This window comes from Zalophus californianus, chromosome 2, assembly GCF_009762305.2.
Source record: "Zalophus californianus isolate mZalCal1 chromosome 2, mZalCal1.pri.v2, whole genome shotgun sequence".
NCBI classification, from domain to species: Eukaryota; Metazoa; Chordata; class Mammalia; order Carnivora; family Otariidae; genus Zalophus; species Zalophus californianus.
In genome coordinates, this window is record NC_045596.1 from 44743168 (window position 1) to 44767744 (window position 24577).

General features: G+C 39.3%; 1 protein-coding gene across 2 annotated transcripts in view; it reads left to right on the top strand.

Annotated features, from left to right (window-relative positions):
• THEGL (theg spermatid protein like) overlaps positions 1-24577 on the top strand; it is a 53786-nt gene that overhangs the window by 13966 nt on the left and 15243 nt on the right. For both annotated transcript variants that reach the window (XM_027599587.1, XM_027599586.1), the window contains exons 3-5: positions 11071-11136; positions 18944-19072; positions 21670-21807. In XM_027599587.1, the coding sequence (XP_027455388.1) occupies positions 11071-11136; positions 18944-19072; positions 21670-21807 (333 nt within the window). The remainder of the gene's footprint in view (positions 1-11070; positions 11137-18943; positions 19073-21669; positions 21808-24577) is intronic.

Here is a 24577-nt window from a genome sequence, read left to right on the forward strand (position 1 = left end):
TATTATTATTATTTAGAGTTTTTGGATTTTTTTTTTAAATTTTCCCTATCCTTGAGATAGGGAGAGATCTCTCTCTCTCTCTCTTTTTTAAGATTTATTTATTTGAGAGAGAGAGAGTGGGGGGGCACGGGGGGGAGGGGTAGTGGGAGAGGGAGAAGCAGACTCCCTGCTGAGCTTGGAGCCCCATGAGGGGTTTGATCCCATGAACTGAGCCAAACCCAAGAATCCGATGCTCAACTGACTGAGCCACCCAGGCATCCTTAGAGTTTTTTGGATTTCTTATTTGCTATGCTTTCTAGTTTGTTTGTTTTTTCCTCTCAATTCTTTCAGGCAGTAAATAGTACCACCTTATCTTTATGTAATGCTTTGCAGTTAAAAAAATTTCTTTTTTCTCACAAGAATCCTGAGAAGTTGATAGGGCAGATATAATCAACTAGATTTTACTGAGAGAAAATGAAATTCAGAGAAATTATGTCACTTTCCCAAGGTTGTGTGGTGGCTGAGTTAGAAGAGCTGGTAGAACTAACATTTACTGAGTATTACCAAGTACCCACTTAAAATACCACATTACTTCAAATAAATGTATGCTGGGTGAGCAGACTCTCCTGTGGCTAAATAGACAGTGAAATAGTTTATACCTGATAAGTTTTATACTTAAAAAAGAGACTGGGAAGAGAATGTGTTTTAAAAAAATATTTTTTGGGGGCACCTGGGTGGCTCAGTCGTTAAGCGTCTGCCTTCGGCTCAGGTCATGATCCCGGGGTCCTGGGATCGAGCCCCGCGTCAGGCTCCCTGCTCCGCGGGAAGCCTGCTTCTCCCTCGCCCACTCCCCCTGCTTGTGTTCCCTCTCTGGCTGTGTCTCTCTCTGTCAAATAAATAAAATCTCTTAAAAAATTAAAAATTAAAAAATATTTTTCTCTTATTGTTATACCGCTTCTTGCTCTTGTTTGAGTGGTTGATTTGGCTTGATTCTATGAGGAAACTCTGCTATCTTTATTACTTATCCCTGTCCCTGTTGTCTAAAAAAATTCAAAGGAATATGCTGTGCCTGATTGTTATGAAAGGAAATATGTTCTGAATATAAACAACATAGTTAAATGTAAAAGAGCATTTTGACTGAAGGAGAGACTTGTTTGTACTACCACAAAAGTTCAGACCTGAAATCATTTCCATAATTATTGCTGTATAAAGGCATATTTATTGTTCTGCACCCAAGGTAAGGATTTCAAAAACTTTCTGAGCTATTGGCAAACTATAGGAGACTAATAATCAATGAAGACATGGGACAGCAGTGTAATCCTCATTAAAAAAAAAAAATCTACTTTCAAGAGTGAAAATCCTTCAACCACATTCTTTTGTTTCTGCCCAGGACCCTGACTACACATTGTGAGGTAATGCAAGGTGTGGAAGAAGGGGGAAGCCTGTGTTAAGATGAAGAGACAGGTGGAGATGTAGTTGTGGTGACATAATACACAAGAAATGAATGAAGAGGATAGGTGTTAGAACTCCACACAGAATTAGCAAATGTTAATGAGATTATTTCCAGCTGAAGTAACAACTCAACGTGTCTACAGGAATAAACTAGGAAACTGTCATTGGTCTATAAAATGATACATTAAAAAAATTATTGGGGCGGAGCAAGATGGCAGAGGAGTAGGAGACCTGGATTTCTTCTGGTCTCAGGAATTCAGCTGAATAGGGATCAAACCATTCTGAACACCTACGAACTCAACAGGAGATCGAAGAATAGAGTAGCAACAACTGTCTGAACAGAGAAGCGACCACTTACTGGAAGGTAGGACGTGCGGAGAAGTGAATCCGAGGCAATATTCGGGAGGATAGCAGGGGAGGGGGCCTCCGTCGGCCGCTTCTGGCAAGTGATAGAGCCACGGAGCACAAAATCGGGACTTTTAGAAGTCGGCTCCGCTGAGGGACGTCGCTCCAGTGGCTAAGCGGGGGATGGAACCCTCGCAAGACAGTGTGGTCTCAGGACCCTCGGGGTCAAGAAAGACCGGGGGTGCCTGAGTGCAGCAGAGCTCCCAGGTATCAGAGTGGGGAAGCCGGCTGCAGAGACGAGCCGAGGCGTGGGCTCTCAGCTCGGGGTGGCCATAAACTGTGATCCGCAGCCCAGTCAGGCCACCACTCCTCCAGCAGGGACCCAACAAGCGGCAGAGCTGGGGAGACTCCCCTTCCTCCCCCGGGAGGAGCGGCGCGGGAGTGCACCGCAGGGATCTGCTGGGTTTGGAAACTCCACACGGGGTCGGGTGCCAGAGATAGAAACACTCGGTCACAGGCCGGGTGAGCACGGAGTGCGGCTGGAGACCAGGGAGATGGGAGTGACTGCTTTTCTCTGGGGGCACACTGAGGAGCGGGGCCCTGAGTTCTCGGCTCCTCCGGGCAGAGATTGGGAGGCCACCATTTTCACCCTGGTCCTCCAAAGCTGTACCGAGAGATTGCAGGGAACAAAAGCTCCCGAGAGCAAACCCGAGCAGATTGCTTAGCCCGGACCAACAAGGGCGGGGCAATTCCGCCTCTGGCAAAGACGTTTGGGAACCACGACAATAGGCCCCTCTCCCAGAAGATCAGCACGAACAGCCAGCAAGCCAAGACCAAGTTTACCGATCAAGGAGAACGGGAGAACTCCAGCGCTAGGGGAATACTGCACATAGAATTCATGGCTTTTTTTACCATGATTCATTAGTTTTTCAAAGTTAATTTTTTTAACTGTTTTTTTTTTAATTTTTCTTTTTCCCTTTTTCAAGCAACATCTTATCAATCCCTTTTTTAAAAAAAATTTATTTTTTAGTTTTGTTTTTTAGAGTCATATTTTATCCCTTCATAGTAGTTACCCTTATTTTTGGCATATATATATAAGTTCTCTCTTTAAATTTTTGAGATTCAGTTTCTTCTAACAGATCAAAATATACCCTAAATCACTGGTGTATGGCTTTCTTCTAGTCTCCTGCCTGATCACATTCTCTCCCTTTTTTTTTTAAATCTTCTTTCTTTTTTCAAACAACTTCTTATCAATTCCTTTTATAAAATCTTTTATAATTTTCATCTTTACAGTCATCTTCCATCCCTTCATTGTATCAACCCTTATTTTGTACATATATAAGTCTTTCTTTCTTTAAAATTTTAGGAGGCACTTTCTTCTAACACCAAAATATGCCCAAAATCCAGTGTGTGGCACTGATCTATGCACTAGCCTGATCATATTTGATCATATTCTGTTTTGTTTTTTGTTCTGTTTTTGTTTGTTTTTATCTTTTTCTTTTTTTTTCTCCTCTTTCTTTTTTCTTTCTTTCCCTTTCTTTTCCCCTGGTTTCAGGTCTTTTCTGATTTGTATAGAGTATATTTGCTGGGGACGTTGTTAACCTGTTAGCATTTTGTTCTCTCATTCATCTATTCTCCTCTGGACAAAATGACAAGATGAAAAAAATCACCTCAGCAAAAAGAACAAGAGGTAGTACCGTCTGCCAGGGACCTACTCAATACGGATATTAGTACGATGTCGGACCTAGAGTTCAGAATCATGACTTTAAAGATACTAGCTGGGCTTGAAAAAAGCGTGGAAGTTATTAGAGAAACCATTTCTGGAGAAATAAAAGAACTAAAATCTAACCACGTCGAAATCAAAGAGACTATTAATGAGGTGCAATAAAAAATGGGGCACTAACTGCTAGGATAAATGAGGCAGAAGAGAGAATCAGCGATATAGAAGACCAAATGATGGAAAATAAAGAGGCTGAGAAAAAGAGAGAGAAACAACTAATGGATCACGAGGGCAGAATTCGAGAGATAAGCGATACGATAAGACGAAACAACATTAGAATAATTGGGATCCCAGAAGAAGAAGAAAGAGAGAGAGGGGCAGAAGGTATATTGGAGCAAATTATAGCAGAGAACTTCCCTAATGTGGGGAAGGAAACAGGCATCAAAATCCAGGAGGCACAGAGAACCCGTCTCAAAATCAATAAAAATAGGTCAACACCCTGACATCTAATAGTAAAACTTACGACTCTCAGAGACAAAGAGAAAATCCTGAAAGCAGCTTGGGAGAAGAGATATGTAACCTACAATGGTAGAAACATTAGATTGGCAGCAGACCTATCCAGAGAGACCTGGCAGGCCAGAAAGGACTGGCATGATATCTTCAGAGCACTAAACGAGAAAAATATGCAGCCAAGAATACTATCTCCAGCTAGGCTGTCATTGAAAATAGAAGGAGAGATAAAAAGCTTCTAGGACAAACAAAAACTAAAGGAATTTGCAAACACGAAACCAGCCCGACAAGAAATATTGAAAGGGGTCCTCTAAGCAAAGAGAGAGCCTAAAAGCAGCATAGATCAGAAAGGAACACAGACAATATACAGTAACAGTCACCTTACAGGCAATACAATGGCACTAAATTCATATCTTTCAATAGTTACTCTGAATGTAAATGGGCTAAATGCCCCAATCAAAAGACACAGGCTATCAGATTGGATTAAAAAACAAGACCCATCAATATGCTGTCTGCAAGAGACTCATTTTAGACCCAAAGACACCCCCACATTGAAAGTGAGGGGGTGGAAAACCATTTACCATGCTAATGGACACCAAAAGAAAGCTGGGGTGGCAATCCTTATATCAGACAAATTAGATTTTAAAACAAAGACGGTAATAAGAGATGAAAAAGGACCTTATATCCTACTTAAAGGGTCTATCCAACAAGAAGATCTAACAATTGTAAATATCTATGCCCCTAACATGGGAGCAGCCAATTTTATAAGGAAATTAATAACAAAAGCAAAGAAACACATTGACAACAATAAATAATAGTGGGGGACTTTAACACCCCCCTGACTGAAATGGACAGATCATCAAAGCAAAAGATCAACAAGGAAATAAAGACTTTAAATGACACACTGGACCAAATGGACTTCACAGACATATTCAGAATATTCCATCCCAAAGCAACGGAATACAGATTCTTCTCTAGTGCCCATGGAACATTCTCCAGAATTGATCACATCCTAGGTCACAAATCAGGTCTCAACCGGTACCAAAAGATTGGGATTTCATATTTTCAGACCACAGTGCTTTGAAACTAGAACTCAATCACGAGAGGAAAGTCGGAAAGAACTCAAATACATGGAGGCTAAAGAGCATCCTACTAAAGAATGAATGGGTCAACCAGGAAATTAAAGAATTTAAAAAATTCATGGAAACCAATGAAGATGAAAACACAACTGTTCAAAATCTTTGGGATGCAGCAAAGGCAGTCCTAAGAGGAAAGTATATAGCAACACAAGCCTTTCTCAAGAAACAAGAAAGGTCTCAAATACACAACCTAACCCTACACCTAAAGGAGCTAGAGAAAAAACAGCAAATAAAGCTTAAACCCAGCAGGAGAGAGAAATAATAAAGATCAGAGCAGAAATTAATGAAATAGAAACCAAAAGAACAGTAGAACAGATCAACGAAACTAGGAGCTGGTTCTTTGAAAGAATTAACAAGATTGATAAACCCCTGGCCAGACTTATCAAAAAGAAAAGAGAAATGACCCAAATCAACAAAATCATGAATGAAAGAGGAGAGATCACAACCAACACCAAGGAAATACAAACAATTATAAGAACATATTATGAGCAACTCTATGCCAGCAAATCAGATAACCTGGAAGAAATGGATGCATTCCTAGAAATGTATCAACTACCGAAATTGAACCAGGAAGAAATAGAAAACCTGAACAGACCTATAACCACTAAGGAAATTGAAGCAGTCATCAAAAATCTCCCAAGAAACAAAAGCCCGGGGCCAGATGGCTTCCCAGGGGAATTCTACCAAACATTTAAAGAAGAATTAATACCTATTCTCCTGAAACTGTTCCAAAAAATAGAAATGGAAGGAAAACTTTCAAACTCATTTTATGAGGCCACCATTACCTTGATCCCCAAACCAGACAAAGACCCCATCAAAAAGGAGAATTACAGACCAATATCCTTGATGAACATGGATGCAAAAATTCTCACCAAAATACTAGCCAATAGGATCCAACAGTACATTAAAAGGATTATTCACCATGACCAAGTGGGATTTATCCCTGGGCTGCAAGGCTGGTTCAACATCCACAAATCAATCAATGTGATACAATACATTAACAAAAGAAAGAACAAGAATCATATGATCCTCTCAATAGATGCAGAAAAAGCATTTGACAAAGTACAGCATCCTTTCTTGATCAAAACTCTTCAGAGTATAGGGATAGACGGTACATACCTCAATATCATAAAAGCCATCTATGAAAAACCTACAGCGAATATCATTCTCAATGGGGAAAAGCTGAGAGCTTTTCCCCTAAGGTCAGGAACATGGCAGGGATGTCCACTCTCACCACTGCTATTCAACATAGTATTAGAAGTCCTAGCCACAGCAATCAGACAACAAAAAGAAATCAAAGGCATCCAAATCGGCAAAGAGGAAGTCAAACTCTCACTCTTTGCAGATGATATGATACTGTATGTGGAAAATCCAAAAGACTCCACCCCAAAACTGCTAGAACTCATACAGGAATTCAGTAAAGTAGCAGGATAGAAAATCAGTGCACAGAAATCAGTGACATTCCTATACACCAACAACAAGACAGAAGAGAGACAAATCAAGGAGTCGATCCCATTTACAATTGCACCCAAAACCATAAGATACCCAGGAATAAATTTAACCAAAGAGGCAAAGGATCTGTACTCAGAAAACTGTAAAATACTCATGAAAGAAATTGAAGAAGACACAAAGAAATGGAAAAACGTTCCATGCTCATGGATTGGAAGAACAAACATTGTGAAGATGTCAATGCTACCTAGAGCAATCTACACATTCAATGCAATCCCCATCAAAATACCATCCACTTTTTTCAAAGAAATGGAACAAATAATCCTAAAATTTGTATGGAACCAGAAGAGACCCCGAATAGCCAGAGGAATAATGAAAAAGAAAAGCAAAGCTGGTGGCATCACAATGCCGGACTTCCAGCTCTATTACAAAGCTGTCATCATCAAGACAGTATGGTACTGGCACAAAAACAGACACATAGATCAATGGAACAGAATAGAGAGCCCAGAAATGGACCCTCAACTCTATGGTCAACTAATCTTCGACAAAGCAGGAAAGAATGTCCAATGGCAAAAAGACAGTCTCTTCAACAAATGGTGTTGGGAAAATTGGACAGCCACATGCAGAAGAATGAAACTGGACCATTTCCTTACACCACACACAAAAATAGACTCCAAATGGTTGAAAGACCTAAACGTGAGACAGGAGTCCATCAAAATCCTAAAGGAGAACACAGGCAGCAACCTCTTCGACCTCAGCCGCAGCAACTTCTTCCTAGAAACATCGCCAAAGGCAAGGGAAGTAAGGGCAAAAATGAACTATTGGGATTTCATCAAGATAAAAAGCTTTTGCACAGCAAAAGAAACAGTCCACAAAACCAAAAGACAACTGACAGAATGGGAGAAAATATTTGCAAATGACATATCAGATAAAGGGCTAGTATCCAAAATCTATAAAGAACTTATCAAACTCAACACCTAAAGAACAAATAATCCAATCAGGAAATGGGCAGAAGACATGAACAGACATTTTTCCAAAGAAGACATCCAAATGGCCAACAGACACATGAAAAAGTGCTCAACATCGCTCGGCATCAGGGCAATCCAAATCAAAATCTCCATGAGATACCACCTCACACCAGTCAGAATGGCTAAAATGAACAAGTCAGGAAACGACAGATGTTGGTGGGGATGTGGAGAAAGGGGAACCCTCCTACACTGTTGGTGGGAATGCAAGCGGGTGCAGCCACTCTGGAAAACAGTATGGAGGTTCCTCAAACAGTTGAAAATAGAGCTACCATACGATCCAGCAATTGCACTACTGGGTATTTACCACAAAAATACAAATGTAGGGATCTGGAGGGGTACGTGCACCCCAATGTTTATAGCAGCAATGTCCACAATAGCCAAACAGTGGAAAGAGTCAAGATGTCCATTGACAGATGAATGGACAAAGAAGAAGTGGTATATATACACAATGGAATATAATGCAGCCATCAAAAGGAATGAGATCTTGCAACAGCAGGAGACAGAGGTGTGTGCAGAGGGCAGATAACCTGGCCGCAGCTTTTCCCTGTGCTTCACCATACACTCCAGACAGCTGTGCACCTGCTTCTCTGGGACAGAGTGGTGCTGGGTGCAGGTGTGGCACTGTGAGGCTCTTCTCTCGGGGAGGGGAGCAGGTCCATGCCTTGCTGGGTCCTTTAAGATTTGGAGTTTTGAATCCCAGCCACAGGCCAGAGATAAAACACAGAACTGTGGTGCTGGGCATGCCAGCAGCCCAGGCACAGACAGGTTGAGGGTAGGGATCTGACGGAAACCTGGGACACAGGAGGGGAGATTATTTACTTTTCTGTGAGGGCCTCCTGAACAGCCATGGCTTGAGTTCCCCTTACCTAGGGATGAGAGGACAGGGAGATGCCATCTTCCATAACACACAAAAGACAGAAACTTAGACAAAATGACAAGACAGAGGAATTCTCCCTCCAAAAAGACAAGAAGAAATCACAGCCAGGGATTTGCTCAAAACAGATATAAGAAATATACCTGAACAAGAATTTAGGAAGACAGCATAAGCATCCTAGCTGGGCTTGCAAGAAGCATAAAAGACACCAGAGAAACCCTGGCTGCAGAGATAAAAGACCTAAAAACTAGTAAGGCTGAAATAAAAAATGCTATAACTAAGTTGCAAAACCGACGAGATGTAATCCCAACACGGATGGAAAAAGCAGAGGATCCAATATGTGATATAGAAGATAAAATTATGGAAAATAATGAAGCTGAAAAGAAGGAAAGAAAACTCTCAGATCACGAATATAGACTTAGGGAATTCCGCGGTTCTACAAAGCGCAATAATACCCATATCCTAGAAGTCCCAGAAGAAGAAGAGTGGGAAAAAGGGGCAGAAGGTTTATTTGGACATATGTATTTGAACATAACTTCCCCAATCTGGGGAAGGAAACAGGCACTCAAGTCCAAGAGACACAGAGAACTCCCTCAAAATCAACAAAACAGGTCACCACCAAGATGTATAGTGAAACTTGCAAAATATAAAAAGAATGAAATGTTGCCATTTGCAATGATGTGGATGGAGCTGGAGATTATTGTGCTAAGCAAAATAAGTCAGAGAAAGACAAATACCATATGATTTCACTCATACGGGGAATTAAACAAAACAAATGCACATGGAAAAAAGAGGCAAACCTTAAAGCGGACTCTTTAACTATAGAGAACAAACTAAGGGTTGCTGGAGGGGAAGTGGGTGGAGGATGGGTTAAATGGATGATGGGTATTAAGGAGGGCACTGGTTGTGATGAGCACTGGGTGTTGTATGTAGGTGATAAGTCACTGAATTCTACACCTGAAACTGATATTACACTGTATGTTAACTAACTAGAATTTAAATAAAACTGGAAACTGGAAAAAAGATTCTATTGTTCAGGTGAGTTTTAGGGAGAATGCTTTTCCTTTTTGTATATAAAAGCACTTACCTCGAGTAATTTTACTGACCTCTTGCCTTATTATTCCTTTATTAGACTCTCCAGGGGGGTGGGAATGACTTCTGTTTGATGGAGTTGGGAGAGAGAACTGGCCCCTCCTGGGTCCTATTTCTTTGGGACCTTCCTGTCTATGGTGAATGATCTTTGTCATAGGCTTTTTGTCACATAGCAAACAGCCCCTGCAGGCGGAGGCTTGCAGTTTGGGGGGACAAGTTCAATTCAGGGATATCAGGAATCCACACTACTCTCTTTGACACCATTTCATCAATAATAGAGAAAGTATTTTATACTATTTATCTGACTCCTGTACCTATTTTTCAGTTAGTTCCTAATTGTGGGCAAAAAAGCGTTGTTATTTATTGGGCCCTTCAAACTCCAAGCAAGTAGATAAATAACTACAATATGAGCTACAGTAACATAGGTGGTGTATTAATCTGCAGAAGATAAGCAATGCTGCTGTAACAAATAAGATCCAAAACTCTCAATGACTTAATGCAATAGAAGTTTATTTCTCCCTCATGTCACAGTCCAGTGTGAGATGGCTGGCCTCTTCTGTCTTTTAGCCATGCCTTCCAGAGTCGCTACAACAGGGGAGGAGGGAAATGGAGGAGGCACACTAGCTCTTAAGCTCTTAGCTTGCCCTGGAATTAATACTCAACACTTCTACTGAACTTAGACATAACTGTTCACATGGCTCTAAACAAGGGAGGGGTGCCTGGGTGGCTCAGTCAGTTAAGCTTCTGACTCTTGATTTCAGCTCAGGTCATGATCCCAAGGTCATGAGACCGAGCCCCATGTAGGGCTCCACACTGGGTGTGGAGCCTGCTTAGATTCTCTCTCTCCCTCTCCCTCTGCTTCTCCCCCCTCCCTCTCTAAATAAGTAAATAAATAAAATTAAAAATTAAACAACTGAAGGGAGGATTGGCAATGTGGAGGAACACATGGATACTTGGTGAGCACAAACTGTGTCTGCTTTAGGTAGGTTCAGAACAATCAGGGAAGGTTCAAAGGAGCAGAGTAGGGAAGAAAGGGGGTTGAGTAGTACTCAAAGCATATTTTGCCTATTTCATAGCTTTCTCAAAGCCAAATACTCTGTCTGAAATTTATCTATGCATTTCTTCAGAGTCCAGTGCCATCAGGCCATTTACAAATTAACTTAATACGAGAATTGAGAATTTTTCCCATGAAGTGTGCATTTTATCTGGGGTCTTCTGGAGATAATAAGCTCTTGGTTTTATTGCATGTTTATTGTCTTTGTTTCACTATGTTCTATATTATTCATGACTTTAGGAGTCAGAATTTTGGGTCCACAATATTTTTGAATACTGTGAGCTTTCAGTACTCTTCAAATCACATCAAGTAGGACTTTGGGTTTTTCCCCCCCAAGATGGGATTTGTTTGAGTAGGAGTTATCTAATATAACCATATTTAAATATGGCTAAGCATTCTCTCTGAATTAATCAGTTGGTATTTGTTAGTTTTTTTTCTAGGAAGAGAATCCAAGATCTTTCTAGGCCTAAAAAGCAATGGGGAACCCCAGATAGGTAAGGCAACATTACAGTCTTGTTTGTGAGGATTGTGTTATCTTACATTAAATAGGTAAGTATGATTCTTACTTGCCCACTGACCTTGCATCCCAGGTTTATCCACTCTGTGGTCAACTGAATCCACTGAACCAATATTGTCCCCTCAGTTAAGTCAACACATGAAAGGCTAACCCCAAGTCAGTAGTTCTCAAATTAATCTGTACATGGAATCACCTGGGGACCTATTAAAACACTGATACCTGGGCTCCATCCCCAGAAATCCTGATTTACTTGGTCTAGAGTCCAGCCTAGCCTTTGGGAGTGTTAGAAGCCCACAGATGATTCTAATAAGCAGATGGGTTTGAAAACCACTTTGAAACTCTTGTGTCCATCCTTTGGGTTCAACTTTGCTCCTTCTAATGTACTGTCTGTAAGCCTCTGCCTAGAGCAAACCTGTTCTCCGGATCTCCAGCCAATAAGGACCCACTGACCTCCCATCCTTCACCACATTTTTTCTTCTTTGGCTCCTGAGTAAAGCCTTAATTTTTTCCCTTTTTTCTGATATCCTATTGCTTTAAAAAAATAATACACTTTATTTTTAAAGCAGTTTTAGGTTTACAGAAAAATTGGCCAGAAGTACAGAGAGAGTTTCTGTATTACTACCACTCCTCTTGTTTCTCCCATTATTAACATCTTGTGTTTGTGTGGTACATTTATTACAATTGATGAAGAAGTATTGACCCATTATTCACTAAAGTCTGTAGTTTACATTAGGGTTCACTTTTTGTGTTGTACACTTCTGTACATTTTGACAGATGCATGTCATGTATTCACCATTACAATATTTTTTTTAAAGATTTTATTTATTTATTACAGAGAGAGAGCATGGGGGCGGGGTGCTCAGAGGGAGAAGCAGACTCCCTGATGAGCAGAGAGCCCAATGCGGGACTCGATCCCAGGACCCTGGGATCATGACCTGAGCCGAAGGTGGATGCTTCACCAACTGAACCACCCAGGCGCCCTCACCATTACAGTATTATGTAAAATAGTTTCCTTGCCCTAAAAATTACCCATGCTCTACCTATTCATCTTTTTCCCTCTGTGCTCCCTTCTCCAAAACCCTGGCAACCACCGATCTTTTTACTATATCTATAGTTTTGCCTTTTCGAGAATGTCATATAGTTAAAATGATACAGTATATAACCTTTTTATATTGGTTTCTTTCACTTAGTAATATACATTTAAGGTTCCTCCATGTCTTTTCATTGCTTGGTAGTTCATTTCTTTTTAGCACTGAGGAATATTCCATTGTCTCGTTGTAGCATAGTTTGCTTATCCAGTCATCTGTTGAAAGATACATTGTTTGCTTCCAATTTTTGGCAATTATGAATAAAGATGCTATAAACATTGATGTGCAGGTTTTCATGTAGATAAAAGTTTTCAATTCATTTGGGTAAACACCTAGGAATGCAATTTCTGGATTGTATGGTAAGAATATGTTTAGCTTTGTAAGAAATTGCTAAACATCTTCTAAAGTGTCTAGCAATCCCACCATCAATGGATAAAATAGTTGCTGTTGTTCTACATCCCCACCAGCATTTGGTGTTTTGTATTTTAGCCATTCTAAAGGTGTATAGTGGTGTCTCTCTCATTGTTTTAATTTGTAATTCTCTAATGACCTGATGCTGAGCATATTTCATATGCTGATTTACCATCTGCATATTTTCTTTGGTGAAGTGTGTGTTCAACACTTTTGTTCACTTTTTAATTGGGTGTTTGTTTTCTTATTGTTGAAATGCAAGTGTTCTTTGTATATTTTGAATACCAATCTTTTATCAGATGCTATAGACTGAATGTTTATGTTCCCCTAAAATTTATAAATTGAAAACCTAATCCCCAGTGTGATGGTATTAGGAGGTAAGGTCTTTGGGAGGTATTAAATCATGAGGATGGAGCACCCGTGAATGGGATTAATGTCCTTATGAAAGAGACCTCAGAGAACTCCCTTGCTCCTTCAGCAATGTGGGAACACAGAAGAAGATGCCTGACTATGAACCAGAGAGCAGGTCCTCACCAGGCACTGAATCTGCTGATGCTTTGATCTTGGACTTCCAAACTCCTAGAATTGTGAGAAATAGATTTCTGTTGTTTATAAGCTCCCCCATCTATGGTATTGGTATTGTAACCTGAATTCCAGGTTACAGTGTTGTAAGATTGTCAAACATCAGATATATGTCTTGCAAGTATTTTCTCCTAGTTGGTGGCTTATCTTTTCATTCTCTTAGCAGTGTCTTTTGCAGAGCAAAAGTTTTTAATCTGAATGAGGTTCAACTTATCAATTTTTCTCTTTCATGGATCATGCTTTGGTCATATTTAAAAATGAATTGCTAAATCTAAGGTCACCTAGATTTTCTCTTACATTACTTTCTAGAAGTTTTATAGTTTTGTGTTTTACATTTAGGTCTATGATACATTTTAAGTTAATTTTTGTGAAAGGTGTCTCTAGATTTACTTTTTTGCATGTGGGTGTCCAGTTTTCTAACACCATTTTTTGAAAAGACTATCCTTTCTCTGTTGGGTAACTTTCAATCCTTTGTCAAAGATCAGCTGATTATATTTGTGTGGATCCATTTCTAGGATCTATATTTTCCCGTTGATCTATTTGTCTATTCTTTCACTAATACTACTGTCTGATTACTGTAGTGTTACAGTAAGTCTTGAAGTCAGCTAGTGGCAGTCCTCTGATTTTGTTCTTCTTTTTCAATTTTGTGTTGTCTATTCTGGATTTTTTGCCTCTCCACACAAATTTTAGAATCAGTTTGTGAATGAATATCCATAAAGTAACTTGTTGGGATTTTGATTGAGATTGCACTGGATCTGTAGATCAAGTTGGAAAGAACTGACGTCGTAACAATTATTGGCTCTTTGTATCTATGAACATGGACTGTCTCTCCATTTATTTAGTTCCACCTTGATTTCTTTCACCAGAGTTTTGTAGTTTTTTTAATAGAGATCTTATACTTATGTGGTTAGATTTACACCTATGTATTTACATTTTTTTGGTGCTAATGTAAATAGTGTTCTGTTTTTAATTTCAAATTCCCATTATTCATTGCTGGTGTATAAGAAATCAGTAGAATTTGAATATTAACGTTATATCCTGCAACTTTGCTATAACCTAAAAATTTAATTTTTAAAAGGCTTGTTTTTAAACATAAAGAATATAATATGCTTTAAATTCTCTCTTTTTCATGGATGGGTACATACACATATACATTGATGAGAGGTATGCATTGATAAGAGATGTGTTAATGAATATTGCTAGAACTGTCAGTAATCTTAGAACACTCCTCTCCAACCTACTCCTATTTGAAACCATTAGAAAGTTTGAAGGAGTGATTTGATTAGGCAATTGAGCTCAAAAAAGTTAAGTAACCCAGCCTGCATGTACCAAAACTGGGATTTGAATCTATGTTCATTGCACACAAAGCCCATTTACCTACATTATATCACAATGGCTGTTTTAGAAAGGCATGGTCCCTTTGAAAGCATGGAGCATTACAGTCAGGAAGATTGATTTGGGGCTATTACGATAATGCAGGAGAGAAATAATGAAGGTTTGTCCTAAGAGAGTGGCTTTAAGGGTTACAAGAATGGTTAGAGTCAAGAGAGAGATGGATAGGACTTGGTGACAAATGAAGAACCTGAAGGAGAGGAGGAATCAAATATGATTTCTAGGTTTCTGTTTTTAGAAATAAAGTGGAAAACATTATTGTAACTGCAAAAGGAAATATAAGAGGGGGACAGGTTTGGGAGGAAGGTACATTTTGTCATGTGGGATGCTTTTGAGACATCCAGTAAGCATTTGGAAATAAATATTTAACACTCAGAGAATGCTTGAGAATTCTTGGAGATACTATTTTGGAAACATCAGTATTTAGTGATACTTTTTTTTTTTTTTAAGATTTGTTGTTCATTTATTTTAAAGAGAAAAAGAGCCTGGGAGGGAGGGGCTGAGGGAGAGGGAGAGAGAGAGTCCCAAGCAGATTCCCCACCGAGTGTGGAGCCCAGCACAGGGCTCTATCCCATGACCATGAGATCATGACCTAAGCCAAAGTCAAGAATCAGACACTTAACCCACTGAGCCACCCAGGCACACTTTTGATTTTTTAAAAATTTTTAAGAAATAGGAAGAGGGAACCTTGGGGCACATGCCATTGTTTAAGTTGCAAAAGAGATACTTCCTAAGGAAATTGAGAAGGAGTAGGCAAGAGAGAATTAGAAGAAGACAGATGTTAGCCGAACCTATTGTGGTAATCATTTCACAAAATATGTAAATCAAACCATCATGCTGTGTGCCTTAATCTTATACAGTAATGTATGCCAATTATTTCTCAATAAAACTGGAAAAGAGGTGGGGGAAGGAAGGAGGGAGAGGGGGGAGAGAAAGAGAGAGAGTGTGAGAGGGAGAGAGAACCAGGAAAGAGAGGGCCTCAAAAACCAAGGAAGAAAATTATTAAAAGAAAAATGGTGGGGTGCCTGGGTGGTGTAGTTGGTTGAGTGTCTGACTCTCGGTTTTGGCTCAGGTCATGATCTGGTGGTTGTGGGATTGAGCCCTGGGTAGGGCTCTGTACTTAGTGTGGAGTCTGCTTCAGATTCATTCTCCCTCTCCCATACCTCTGCCCCTCCCTGCTCACACACGTGTGCGTGCTGTCCCTAAAATGAATAAATAAAATCTTAAAAAAAGAAAAGAAAAATGGAACTATGAGGATACAGTCAAATAACCTGTGGTTGGCCAGACTGACAAGGAAAGATTAAAGACTGTCTCATAAATCTTCAAGTACATAGAGCAGTTTATAGAGATGAAAGCTAAATAAATACTTGTTATAATAGGAGAGGGTGTAAGAATTTCAGAACAGTAACACTCTGGAGATAGACTAATGAAAGCTGTTTTGTGTTTTCTGACTCTGGAAATATGTAAGACTAGAGATTTAGCTGTTCAGAAAAGGATGACTGAACACAGAACTCTCAAGAACCCTTCGAGGTCCCTTATTCTAGAATTCAAGGGGTGTGATTGTGTCAGATATTGTTATATCTCATGGATCCATCGAACAGGTACAATATGGATAAGAACCCTATGCTCTGAGGTCGGGTCCTCATTATGGACTGTAAAAGATTAAACATTTATTTCCCTGATATTGTTAGCTAGATAACTGCTAAACATAGGTGATTTTTAAATGCTGTCAGAGTAGAGTGAAGAGTCATCTGCATAATATGTTACTTTGACATGTCAGTTAGTCTCCCCACTTTCTGATGAACATTACATCCACATTTTTCTCAACTGTGTAGTCTCTGCTCTTTTTCATCCCACTTATCCTTTCCTTCTAGCTTATTTTGGGCTGGCTCTCCTGCCTTTTACATAATTCTCAATACTTTTCCTTCATACTATGTGTTTTCTAGTTTTTATGGCCAAAATTTTCTTTTTTAAAAAAAATATTTATCTGAGAGAGAGAGAGAGCATGAAAGAGAAAGAGATCATGAGCAGGGGGAGGGGTAGAGGGAGAAGCAGACTCCCCACTGATCAAGGAGCCTGATGTGGAACTCCATCCCAGGACCCTGGGATCATGACCTGAACCGAAGGCAGATGCTTAACCGACTGAGCCACCCAGGCGCCCTATGGACAAAATTTTCAAGCAGATAATGATCTCATAAAGGTTCAGTCCCTAGAAATCATCATCAGGACCATATATTATGTACTGATATAACTGCCGTGTCTGAAGTACCTTTTGCTTTGAATTTGAAGCAATGAATGCAAAACAAATATACACAGTTGAACATTGAACAACACAGGGTTGAACTGTACAGGTCCACTTATACCCAGATTTTTTTTTCAATAAATACAGTACAGTACTTAAAAGTATTTTCTCTTCCTTATGATTTTGTTTATAACATTTTTTTGCTCTAGGTTATTTTATTATAAGAATACAGCATAGAATACATAAACAAAATATGTGTTCATTGGCTGTTTATGTTTCAGTAAGGCTTCTCGTCAACAGTAGGTTATTAGTAGTTAAGTTTGGGGGGGGTCAGAAGTTATATGCAAATTTTCAACTGTATGGGGTCAGTGCCCCTAACCCCTCGTTGGTTCAATGGTCAACTGTATATATGTCACCTCTGCTTCCTAATCCCTGATTCCCTTAGCCTGTCTCCATCAGAGCTTTGATATTTATCCCTAAGATGCTCTTCACTTTTTATATTACCACTGATATTTTCCTGGCCAAGTACCATTGTCTTTTGTTTTGTTTTAGTTTCCATTCTTGATGTCTAAGTTATATTTGATGGTTTCTGATATATTCGATGCATCTTGTCTTGAAATCTTCCTCTCCCATTCCATGATGCTTTTACCTCTATCCACCAGTCTTCTCTTTTGGAAAGAGTTACTCTCTTCCCCAATGTCACTCCCACTCTGGCCCTCGTCACCTGAGGCCCTGACTTCTGCTGTAGCCTCTTCTCCCTGTGGTCATTCTCTCCTCTCTACCCTGTTTTACATCACCCTCAGGTGAGTCCCCAGTTTTCACCATTCTTTCATTCATCAGACTGTGATGGAACACCTGTCATGTACAGCACTAAACTATCCTAGGGGGAAATCTCCAAAAGGTTAAGTCTTGCTCCTTCCCTTTGGATGAACTTATAGGCTGGAGTGGCAGGTCCTCTTTGTCAAAATTGTGGAGGACCTTGTAAGCCACAGTAAGGAGTTGGGAGTCCATTGTAAAGCCCAGGGGGTGGCTTGATCAGATTGGGGATTAGAAAGATCACTCTGGCAGTGATGGGGATGATGGGATCTGGACAAGGAAAGTAGCAACAGGGATAAGGAGAAATGGACAGATTTAAGCCATATTTAGGAAACGGAATCAGCAGAATGTAGGGGATGGGAATATTAATTCATTCATTAATATTTCTAATGGTGACACTGGTGATGCTTGCAAAGTAGAGAAATAAACATTGTATACAAAAATATAGATAAGGTTAAAAGAAAACCTGGGCCTTTTAAATAGTTAAGCTCAATTAAGTGGCAATTTCAATTAAATGCAAAGTTAGGTTACCAAGGTACCTTCTTTTGACTCCTTCTGCCTTCCCTACCCATTGTAGCAATGTTACTTATTTACCAACGTGCCTCTGACCAAACATGCCTTGACTTGATTATTCCCATTTCTCACGGTTACCCCAACATGGAATGTGCCTCGTTGCTGGCAGTCTGTGCCTTTCACTTTCTTCCATGAAGCCTTTTCAGGTGAATCCCTTACTGATTCTCCTTTTCTCTTCGCCCTCTGCTCAGGAATCATGCCTATTGTACAGACTAAGGTACACTGATGTCAGAAAACACTTAGCCCACTGCCTGGCCCACAGTATTTCACAAATGGGAGCTACTAATATTACCCTGATATTGTTTTATTTTCTGACCCCCTGGTACAGGGCCTCACGCACAGTAGGAACTCCGTGTTGGGTAGATGGCATGCCCGTTTTATGTTGATCTGATTATAGATTACAGTGTTAATTATACAATGGCAGAAACAGAACTCTTTCAGAAAATAGGTTCATGTTTGGTCACCGTGTTTTAGGACAGTAGGTGAAACAATCTTCTTTTATTTTTATTTTAACTGCATAAGTAGTTGATCTGTTTCTGATGACTGGAAATTGTTAAATTCTGTAATAGAAGATAGTTCTGGAAGTGAAGTAAAATCAGTGTGGAACCCATCAAGAGCCATTTCTAAGATGTCCATTAGTAGTGAATTCCTTACCATTTGATTTTTCTGCTTTTTAACAGAAAACTGTTTTGGGGGAATCAAGATCCTATTTGCCCTATTGCCCAGATTGCTTTGAAAGCTCAGCTGACCAAAAGACTGGAGGACCTTGCCCATCCCAAAGAAGTCTCCCACCGATATGTACCTAACAGGTTAGTGTTTGTGTGTTACCAGGTTACTTTATCAGGAGCCCCTAGGGTAAATGAACACAGAACCCAGCCCTTTTATCTGAAAGCCATAAATTGTCCAATCTGTAGTAAAAAAATTGTTGAGGATTAAAGATTCTATATATTTCCTAATCTGATGCTGCAGTAAAACTTTTCCAGCGCAAGACTAATATTTAGCTATTGCTAACTTGTATTATATCTTATAATGTTTTGGCTTACTAGGATTTTGAGGGTTTTTTTTTAAGATTTTATTTATTTATTAGAGAGAGAGAGAGCAAGTAGGGGGGAGGGGTAGAGGGAGAGGGAAAGAGAGAATCTCAGGTAGACTCATGCTGAGCGCAGGGCCCCACGTGGGGCTCGATCCCATGACTGGAGCCAAAATCAAGAGTTGGCCCCTCAAGCCCCAGTCACTCAGGTGCCCCTTGAGTGGCAGTATCATGCTGGGATATGTACCATCTATAACATTGTTGTGCATGAACTATTTATGCATGCAACTTCTCATGGATTTTATATGCCAACACGGGCTTAATTACCATGAGTTAATTATTACATGTAGCAGTAAGAATATCATTAAGACTTTTGATACCCATTGCCAATTTGCTTTTAGTGCATGTTTGTTGAATGACTAGACTTTCTGCTGGTTGGTTCTTTGAGGAAAGACTGTGGAGGGGGGAGGGGATGAGCACAAGTAGTGAGGGAGATTAAAGTAACAGGAAAAAGGTGAAGATACCATTATTTATCTGAAGTTTGGTTTCCAACATAATTGAGGTAGACATTTCTCTAACTCTTTTCAATATACGACTTTAGTCAAAAGTCAGCAAACTTTTTCAGGACGTGGGTAGAGAGTAAAGTTGACTACAAAGTCTCCGTTGCAACTACCCAACTCCACTATTGTAGCAGGAAGCAGCCACAGACGTTATGAAAACTGAGCATGCCTGTGTTCCAATAAAAAAACTTTTTGCATCTGTGCTTATGAGGTGTATTAGTCTGGATTTTTCTTATAGTGTCTTTGTGGTAATGTCTTTGTTTCTTGTAATGTCTTTTACTTGTTTTTGGTAATTCTGTCCTCACAGAATCAATTGGAAAATATATAGAATTGGCATTTCTTGTTTATGTATTTTATAGAATCCCCAATGAAGTCATCTGGGTCTGGAGTTTTTTGGTGGGAAGATTTTTTAAAAATTTTTTATTTAAATTCAATTTTATGTATATATTTATACTGTATTGCTAGTTTCAGAGGTAGAACTTAGTGATTCATCAGTTACATATAACACCCAGTGCTCATTACCTCATGTGCCCTCCTTAATGCCCATCACCCAGTTATTCCATCTCCCCTCCAGCAACCCTCAGTTTGTTTCCTAGAGTTAAGAGTTTCTTACAGTTTGCCTCCCTCTCTGTTTTCCTCTTATTGTATTTTTCCTTCCCTTCCCCTATGTTCTTTGTTTAGTTTCTTAAATTCCACATATGGGTGAAATGATATGGTATTTGCCTTTCTGTGACTGACTTATTTCACTTAGCATAATACCCTCGAGTTCAGGTTTTTAACTATAAATTCAATTTATTTAATAGATATAGGGCTGTTATGAATTTGTCAAAATAACGCTTGTTAAGGGGAGCATGGGGTCACAGTTCAACAATAGACCATAACAGAAATTGAAATAGAGAAGTTTATTACTCACAGATCCTAGAAGTACCTGGCATGCCTTGAGGAGTCACACGTGGAGGTTAAAGCATGGTGCAGAGAGAGGCAGGATCTGGGGCACATGCCTTATTCGGGTCTGCAGGTGAAGTGCCTTGGGGTTCCTAGACCAAGGCCAGATTGGTCAATTCAAATAAAAGAGCAGGGTTTTGGTAAGCTTCTTGGGGACTTATATCTAAAGGATGCATAAAGAAAGGAAGGCATTGGGAGTCAGGAGACTGTTGGTCACAAGGCTATTGGCAAAGTCATATCAGGAATGTACATTTACTTATGACTTGGTGGACTGGTATCTAGGGCATGTGCTTATGAGATGGGGGCTAAGGTCAGTTTAAGGTCCCTGGAGGCTGCTTGGTCAAACAAAATGGGTGCTGCGACAGCAAGGCCATGGAATTGCTTTGTAAACTCTTGACAAGGGCTCTTCAGATTATATCTTTCTGAATGAGCATTGGTAGTATGTGTTTCAATGAATTTATGTATTTCACCTAAGTTTTAAAATTTGTTGGCATAAACTTGTTAATATAGTCTTTTATTTTCCTTTTATTATCTGTGCAATCTCTAGTGATTGTCTCTGAGAGACTAAGAAGGTATTTGGTTTTAAAAGAAGCAAATTTTCTCTTTTCGTTAGTTATTTTTTGGTCTATTTAAAAGAACACAATTTATTACAGAAAATAATCATCTGTTTTGGAATGGGATATTAAAAGCCAGCTGGAACTTGATGGCTGCAACCATTTCTGATTTCTCTCCATGTGGAGAATAGCTCACAGTAAAGGAGTAAACTATCATACCTGCTCCTAGGCCTAGAGTTGGGGGTCAGCATTGGAAATTACTGTTATTGGAATTCATGCTCATTTCACTCAGTTCTTTTCTCTTCTGTAACTTCCAGGGCTCAGTATTACTATAGCTGCGGTAGAGAGTCTGTAATCTGGGAGATCCCTTCTCCTGCACTGTTTAGCCAACCCTCCAAAAGGATCCAGAAGCTGGCACTGCCCAACAGATTCAAGAAAGAATATCTAATAAAGAGGTAGAGTACCTTGATAATCTCCATAAATCCTAATTTCATTAAACCTCACAATATTTTTATTTTAGTGTATGTAGTTTCATAAACTAAAAGTCCACTTGTGTTTCAAAGGATCAGGGTAAAAACTCAAATGTATGCAGCAATTGTAGGTAATCAGAGGGTCATCACCAGTAATTACATTAGTGGGGTTTTTTATTTGTTTTTTGAGAGAGAGAGAGAGACAGCATGCATGAGCAGGTTGGGGCAGGGCAGAGGGAGAGAGAATGTCAAGCAGGCTCCATGCCCAGCGTGGAGCCTGACTTGGGGCTCAGTCTCACGACCCTGAGATCATGACCTGAGCTGAAATCAAGAGTCAGACACTTAACCAAATGAGCCACCCAGGCTCCCCACCAGTAATTACATTTGACTCAAATTGTGGTGAAACTAAAATTCACTCTGAATTTACCATTGTCGGCCGATTCAAAGGAAATATGCGAATGAAACATTACAAAATTTTGCAATTTGTAGAACTTGATGTTTCTCTTATGTTTCTATGACTTTTCAAATGTTTTTCCTTTTGCTTTGAATGCTGAATTTCTCCTTGTTTTTAAAAGAACAGCTGAGGTGATACTTCCACATGGGAGCCAAGATTGTGATGGGGTTGTTGGAAAAATGTTAAGTTGCATTAATGGAATATGTATTGTGTACAATCACAGGGAGGTGATAGTACCACAGTATGGTACTTTAGTCAAGACACCTTAAGTGTATGTGTCCACTTGTGGATGTTATACCCTAAGAAACTGATAATAAATTTGAGACTATTCAGAAGGAGCTGAATGAAATGTTGAGGCCTCTGGAAACTATGTTATGTGAAAAATAGTTAAGAGAAATGACATGCTTAGCCTAGAGAAAAGACCAAGGAAGCAATGATAGCTGTGCTCAGGTATTGAAAGGGTCAGTGTCTGAACGAGGAAAAGGAGGAAAAGTAAAATTACTTTGTGTTGATCCTAGAACTAAGTCTAGAACAAGAAATTTACAGAGCAGCAGGCATCAGCTAGGTGTAGGAAAATCTTGCTGACTAGCTCTCCAGTACTGGAAATGTTTATCTGGAAAAGTCAACTGCTGCCTCCACCCCAACCCCTGAAAATGCTTGTTCAAGCACAGGCTGGAATGGTGAGTTTACATGGATTTTAGAAAAGATTCCTGCATTCAGAGAGAAATTGAACTGGACCGCTTGGGTCTTTTTCCATCACAGACTCCACACAAAATTTCTTTGTTTGCTTATTTATCAGTTCATTCAACAAAATCTGCTAATTTAGTTAAAATGTACATAAAATCTGAGTTATATAACTATATTCATTTATTTTATATTTTTATATCTCTGTATTTATAATCCAGAGGAATGCTTTGTTAATATGTCACCACTTTTTAAAATTAATTTTTTAAATTTAAATTCAATTAATTCACATATAATGTGTTATTAGTTTCAGAGGTAGAGGTTAGTGATTCATCGTCTTATATAACACCCAGTGCTCATTCGATCACGTGCCCTCCTTAATGCCTATCACCCAGTTACCCTGTCCCCCTACCCACCTCCCCTCCAGCAACCCTCAGTTTGTTTCCTATAGTTAAGAGCCTCTTATGGTTTGTCTCCCTCTCTGATTTCATCTTGTTTTATTTTTCCCTCCTTTCCCCTATGATCCTTTGTTTTGTTTCTTAAATTCCACATATGAGTGAGATCATATGATAATTGTCTTTCTCTGATTGACTTATTTCGCTTAGCATAATACCCTCTAGTTCCATCCATGCCATTGCAAATGACAAGATTTCAGCTTTTTGATGGCTGAGTAATATTCCACTGCATATATAAACCACATCTTCTTTATCCATTCATCTGCCGATGGACGACATCTGGGCTCTTTCAATAGTTTGGTCATTGTGGACATTGCTGCTGTAAACATTGTGGTGCAGGTGCCCCTTTGGATCACAGTTTGTATCTTTGGGATAAATACCCAGTAGTAATATGTCACCACTTTTTGGGAGACCTGGGGTTGATGTTTCATATAGGTGAAACCCCCTTGAATGTTAAAACTTTCTGTATTTTTAAGTTGTTTCCCCGCTTTCCTAAGCAGACTTCTCAGCTACTAAACATACATGTAACCTTTGTTCATTGGCTTGAATCTTTATTATGAACATCAACTCTTATACTTCAATACTGAAAACCTCCCAGGAGCTGTTTAAGTATGAAGCACAGTTTTTCTTTAGGCTAAGTATTCTGACTTCTATGCTTTTAGATTATTAAATATGTGCTTATAGTTTTCCTGTCTTTTTTTTTTTTTTTTTTTTTTGGTCAGGGGAATGGTCTCTAGGCTCTTTTTTTAAAAATTTAATTTAATTTCAATTCCAGTGTAGTTACCATACAGTGTTATATAAGTTTCAGGTATACAATATAGTGATTCAACAGTTCAATACATTACTCATTGTTCATCAAGATAAGTATACTCTTAATCTCCATCACCTGTTTCACCCATACCCCACCCACCTCCCCTCTGATAACCATCAGTTTGTTCTCTGTAGTTAAACTTCTGTTTCTTGATTTGCCTCTCTCTTGTTTTTTTTTTTACTTTATCATTTGTTTTGTTTCTCAAATTCTGCATATGGGAGAAGTCATATTGTATTTGTCTTTGTCTTTCTCTGACTGGTTTATTTTGCTTAGCATTATACTCTCTAGGTCTATCCATGTTGTTGCAAGTGGCAAGATTTCCTTCTTTTTTATGACTGAATAATATTCCAT